A 6,638-nucleotide genomic window follows, 5' to 3' on the forward strand; every position below is an offset into this window, starting at 1 on the left:
TTTTTTTGTTATCTTGTATGTTCTTAATATACATAATCATATATTATAATGATTTAAAAATATTACATCACTCACAATCCAAAGAGCACAACCAAAACCACGGGCATTAATAACGAGTTGGTCCTCATTCAATCTTCTCTTCTCTGAAGGCTTTCCACTAGATGCTGGGGTGTAGCTGTGTGGATTTGTGTTCATTTATTCACTCATTCACTGATTCCTTCATTCAGTCATTCATACACAAGAACATTCGTGAGATCAGACTCTGATGTTCAGGATGTTGATGAGACTCCAGTTCTAGTTCATTACAAAGGTGTTCATTGGGGTTGAGTCAGAGTCAGAGCTCAGTGCAGGACACTCCAGTTCTTCCAGTCCAACCTTAACAGACAAATAAATCAAGTCTTAACACACTACAGGTGAACACAACAGGGCAATAACCAGTAACAGGGAGGCAGAAAGGAGGGATAAAGAACAAATAGAATAACATGTGAAATTATACTCGTCATTCTTGGGAAATGCAGTGTGCTGTGAATTCCTGAGAGGAACCGTATCAAAATAATTGTATTTATTCTGTTTTATATTGTGTTATAAACTCGTTCTACTGTTCACGTGAATTGAATATGTGTAATCTGACGTTTAAGATGATAAATAATCTCAATTGTTTTGTTGGTGAAAATTCAGGAATTAAAACTATGGTTCTAATAAATAAAGACAAAATATCGTTAAACAGATTTCCGAACTGAAAAACACAGACAACCTGCTGACACTGTGAGAAATGAATAAAAGTCGCATGATATTGCAGCGAGGACAGTGATTAGCGGCTGTAATGGTTATACATGGTTATATAATAAATCCCAAGGGTTCTTGAATGTTCTTAACATTTTCACATTCCAAACCTATATTTAAAATTAAATTTAAATGTTAGGTTTTTATGATTATAGAGATTATACTGGATATATACTACAATTGGTTGGATAATCATTAAGCAATACCCATTTTTCCACACAACACAACACAACACAACACAACACATTTTGAACATCTGGATCATAAAAATCAGCTTACAGAGAAAACAGTGTGATTAGAATTTATGAATTAAATTAATAATTAAATTAAAAAACTAACACTTCCTTCTACCAGTCTATCTTTATGGTTTTCTGGTAATATTAACTACTCCTGGCGCTGACGTAAAGCTTATCAGCTGGAGTGGTGATAAAAGCGAGGCTCAGACAAAGTGCAAATTCACTTCGATTTCTCCGTCTCACACTCCGACTTCTGAAACTAGTTCCCGAGATCATTGTTATTAATCCCACGTCTTCCAGATGGAGGTCTCCATGATGCGATACACGCAGGTGGCTCTCTGCATCATCGTGTTAGCGATGTCAGGTAAGAAATCTTGTTACGCCGAGTTTCCTGTGCTGGAAAATGTTACGAGTTTGTTGAAGTTGACAGTTAAAGTGGCAATAAGTTCTTAATGTTAATATTCAATTCTGTTCAGTACGCATACTGTAGACTGACTGAATTTCAGGTTTTCTTTGCTTTTATTCCCTTGGTTTAAAACTTACTTCATGAAGAGTTGAGTTGAATGATTAGGAAAGTTGTTTAACTAATGGTCTTATTTAAGACAAGGCTATCATAATAAGTTCCTTATTACATCCATGTTTAGTGATGGTTATTGTTTTAAACCTGAGGATTCTATTAAAGGTGTGAGTTTGGTGGAATCTGGGAGAAATAATGAGGCTAGGATCCCTTTATTCAAGTGCGAGTTAACCCTGGGCATCACCAACCAGAAGTACACCGATTCCCTTCTCAACACTGGTTCTGTTGATTATCTGATCTTGTCCTTGGAAGTCAAAGGCGCTGTGAGTTTTACACTTTGGTTTTGGATTTGATTAAAAAGTCTGTGAAAAAAAGCAACGCAAATTGGAACCAATGAATTGAATATAATCTGACCATTTTACTGACCATGTTTATATTTCAATAATTGTTGAATTATAATAATAATTGTTACATGTTAACATTTTATCTTTTTAGCCAATCATCATCCAGAGTAAATAAGCAAAATAATCGATTATTGGCTGATTGTCTTCCATTTTCCTGAAGAAAGCAGATTGAAAAACTCTAAAGAATGTTGCTCTTACAACCTGTAAACATTTTGGCAGATTAGATAATATAAAAATTCAGAAAGCTAATATCAAATACTATCAATCAGCTACATTAGCTATGTGATTTGCTTCATAGGCCACCTAAAAATGGTCTTACACTATGAACATAATATGATCTAAACAGCCTTTGAATGCTCTTTTTGTCAAGTTTATTAATCTCTTGAGATTGAGGGATTGCTGTACTAACTAATTCTGAAAACCTGTTCTTCTTGTGCAGCTCTACTCCATTTATGGTTGTGACTCTTGTAAAACACACAAGTTTTATCGAGGAGTATCAGCAATGACCTTCAGGTATCGCTCATGCAGCAATAATATTTATTTAAAATAAATGGTTAATATTTACTTTATAAGGACACAAACTTTGTATGCATGCCTAAACACGAACCACTTGTATTTCTCTTTCTGTTTCTTTAGTAATCAAACTGGAACTGTGCTCGTTAAGGCTACACTCGTGTTCCAGTCAAATGAAACCAATGCTCATTTGGTCGAAAGTCTGTTAATGAAAGCGATCAATGGCAGTAATGAAATAAACAACCTTAAATTTAAACCTGAATTCTCAGAAGGTAAGTGTATGTGATGCAGCATTTATTAAAAGTGCATAGAATTTTAACTATCATGAAACTATTTAAAAGATGCTAATGCTAATTACTCCATACAGCCATATCAGGATCAACTCCTACCACCAATACAACCACCAGTCGTCCCACCAATACAACCACCACCCGTCCCACCAATACACCCACCACCCGTCCCACCAATACAACCACCACCCGTCCCAACAATACAACCACCAGTCGTCCCACCAATACAACCACCACCCGTCCCACCAATACAACCACCACCCGTCCCACCAATACAACCACCAGTCGTCCCACCAATACAACCACCACCCGTCCCACCAATACAACCACCACCCGTCCCACCAATACAACCACCACCCGTCCCACCAATACAACCACCACCCGTCCCACCAATACAACCACCACCCGTCCCACTAATACAACCACCACTCGTCCCACCAATACAACCACCACCCGTCCCACCAATACAACCACCACCCGTCCCACCAACACAACCACCACCCGTCCCACCAATACAACCCCCACTCACCCTACAACTCATTTTACTACTAAGTGCACAGGACCCCACAATGCTGCCTCTTCTTTCTTTTATCAATATCCTATAACTCTGACTTCATTTCTCCACATTTGTGCTTCATTTTTCCTCTTTTTCATCACCAGCTGTTTGTTTTAAAGCCTGTGTCATAATAACCAGGTGTAGTTTGTCACTTCAATAATATAATACCCCTAATATTATAAAATATTTACACACAACAGATATTCTACTCACCCCACCTCTCATCCCACAAGTACAACCACCATATTTCCTACAACTACCTACAACCATATACAACTACATACAACCACTCCAATTATCACTCCAACTACCATACTTCCACATCCACAACCATCTCATTGCAGCATTACAACCATGCGTCCCCCCACTCATCCCACCTCTCATCCCATTACTATAACCATTCATCCAAACACTACAGCCAAATCTCTTCCCACCAGTACAACTGCCACTCATCCTACCTACTACTACAGCCCTCAGGAAACAACAATACTACTTCTTCTTCCTTGATAATTAATTAAATGTTGTTTAAACATGATTATTTGAGAAATACACTGTGTTTTTCTTCAATATGTTTCTTGTTACTTTCTTTGGAAAGAATAGAAGATTCAGTAAATGCTGTTTTATGTTAACTAGTCTTGTCTCCTCTTTATTGTCGTAGTGTTATTTCGTAATCCTTAACCACATACGTTTAAATAAAAGACCACCACAACAATCATTTTTCAGAAACTGGGTTTCCTGTTTACAGCCACTGAGAAAACTTCTACACACATGAGTAGTCTACAAATTGTTTCAAGCTTATTATTTTGCTCATTATTATTGGTTTTGTGTGTGGTCCAGTGGCACGATTCTCTAATCCTACCACTGCGGCCCAGGATTTATTCCACGGAATTGACCCAAACACTAAAGGGTTAACTCTCAAGTGCTAAGCCAAGATAAAATGTTAGTGTTGAGTCAGGAAGGTCATCTAGTGTAAATCCTGTACCAAAATAAAAAAATAGCACAGCAGTTATGAACCTCAGGATAGATCATGACCATCACAGATGTGGGTAATGTATATCAATTTACCGCTTCATGTAAAACTGTATGCCTGCAACTGATCTGTTCAATTTATCACTCTGACACTTTTTTTTAGTTTTCTAGTAAATTGGATTCCATAAAAACTAAACCCTGGTCCACTCATTTATTTCACTTTACAAAACTGCAATTAATTTACCAAAAAACGAAGCAGAATCAAGGTTTTAAAACATGTAGCTACTGTATTAGTTACTACTTATGCTGACATTAACACAATATAGATTTTATTCCTTTTTAATTTAAGTGGTGGAGGTAACAAATTACGACTACTCACGTTAATGTAATTATATTTTTTGAGTATATTTTTAAGTCTGTAGTTATACTTGTACTTAAGTACAAATTAAGCTATAACGAATTAAACTGTATATTTATAATCACACCCTCCAGTGTCACCCAAATGAGGATGAGGTTCCCTTTTGATTCTGGTTCCTCTCAAGGTTTCTTCCTCTTCCATCTAAGGGAGTTTTTCCTCCCCACAGTCACCTCAGTCGCCAAGACTTGATAATTAGCATAAATACAAACACATTTAAATAAAAGTTTAATATTAATCTTGAACTTTTGTATAATATTAATCTTGAAATATATTAATCTTTAAACAGTATACATTTTTTATTAATTCTACCTTGTTTTTTAAACCCATTTTCCGCAGTTATAACTGCAGTTCACGCCAGTCTGTGGTGTAAAGTATGAAATCTCAGGTCAGAATAACAGATTGTAAACACGTTAGCATGTTAACATATTAGCGATTAAAGCAGCTGTATGTGATATCAATGGAAGTTTGGCACAAGGTGCTGCTTCGTGTTTGTAGGTTGACATGGTGTTGTGTCTGTAGCAATACTGTATGTGTGTGCCTGGAAGAAAATGTACATGTCTGTATTACACACCGGTATGTACTGTAGACTACACACTGTACAAATCCACAAGCCATTCATGAACCATTCCCATGGTGGGAACATCCCACAAGACCTGCTGTTTTGGAGATTCTGGCAATTCTGCCCTTGTTTTAATATTATGGCTGATCAGGGTACAGCCTGTGTGTGTGTATATGTGTGTGTGCATGTGTATGTGTGTGTATGTGCATGTGTGTGTGCATGATCAGAGTACAGCCTGTGTGTGTGTATGTATGTGTGTATATGTGTATGTGTGTTTATTAGTGTGTTTGTGTCTGTGTGGTTGAATGTGTGTGTGCATATATGCATATGTGTTTGTATGTATGTGTGTGTTTGTATGTGTGTTTACGTGTGTGTGTTTGTGTATGTTTTTGCATGTGTGCTTTTGTATGTGTGTGTTTATCTGTGTTTTTTACATATGTGTGTGTGTGTGTGTGTGTGTGGGGGGGGGGGGGGGCGCACCCTGAGGGATGGGACACGGAAGAACAAGCACAGAGACGGGATTAAGGCAAACAGTGTTGTGGTTTTATTTTTCTTTAAGGTGCTGGTACAATTTAGTGCAGCAGAAAACAAGTTTTCTGGTAGGGTAAAAACAAACTTGTCTCCAGGAGCGTAGCGTAGTCTCAGCCGGCAATCTGGGGGTTTGGATCAGCTGGGAGTTTCTGCAAAAGAATTTCAGAGAGATACAGTCCATTAGTTCCATCAGGCATGCCCTCTTACCTACCTTTAGCCGCTGAGCCTAGCTTTCTGCTGTGCGCTCCTCCTGGAAGGTGAATGTTCAAGCGGGGCTCCTGATTGGCCCGTGCTTTTTGGCGGGAGTTTCTGCCACCCCACCTCACTCTCATTTTCAGCGACGCTGACCATTGTACTGAAGTTTGAGAGATCGCGCTCTGCGCCGCTGGCCAAAGTGCTGAACCGCCGCCTATTACACGCTCTCTCTTTTGTCTGCCTGATGCAGAGGGCAAAGAGCTGTTCTTTCTCCATGAAGTTGCGTCAGAGCGTGCGCCGCCATCACAGTGTGTACAGTATGTGTGTGTGTTTTTGTATGCGTATGTGTGTTTGTGCGTGATTGTGTGTGTGTGTGTGTGTGTTTTTTTTTCTGTGTGTGTGTGTGTGTGTGTGTGTGTGTGTGTGTGTGTGTGTGTGTGTGTGTGTGTGTGTGTGTACAATCTCAGGTGTAAATTGCACCTGCAGAAGACGTCAGCCTAAAGGAGGTGGAGACTGTGTTCAGTGGAGGTGTGATATGAACAGGATATGAGACTGAGGTGAGGATCATATTAGAGAAATTGTTGCTATTTAAATTAAATAGAAATAAAAATGATATGTAGGTTATTTATATCTGTCCTTTCTACAGTATTTGCTGTGTATTTTTGAC

The 6,638-nt window shown here is 38.4% G+C and overlaps 1 protein-coding gene across 1 annotated transcript; it reads left to right on the forward strand.

Moving 5' to 3' along the window:
* The first annotated feature begins 1,229 nt into the window (after positions 1-1,229).
* Positions 1,230-3,928, forward strand: LOC132842709 (mucin-2-like). Its single transcript, XM_060865536.1, has 5 exons — positions 1,230-1,383; positions 1,702-1,859; positions 2,380-2,453; positions 2,577-2,725; positions 2,821-3,928. The coding sequence occupies exons 1-5, from the start codon at positions 1,320-1,322 to the stop codon at positions 3,414-3,416; spliced, it is 1,041 nt and encodes a 346-aa protein (XP_060721519.1). The 5' UTR covers positions 1,230-1,319; the 3' UTR covers positions 3,417-3,928.
* The last annotated feature ends 2,710 nt before the right edge of the window (positions 3,929-6,638 follow it).

Source organism: Tachysurus vachellii, chromosome 3 (genome assembly GCF_030014155.1).
Source record: "Tachysurus vachellii isolate PV-2020 chromosome 3, HZAU_Pvac_v1, whole genome shotgun sequence".
In the NCBI taxonomy this organism is placed as follows: Eukaryota; Metazoa; Chordata; class Actinopteri; order Siluriformes; family Bagridae; genus Tachysurus; species Tachysurus vachellii.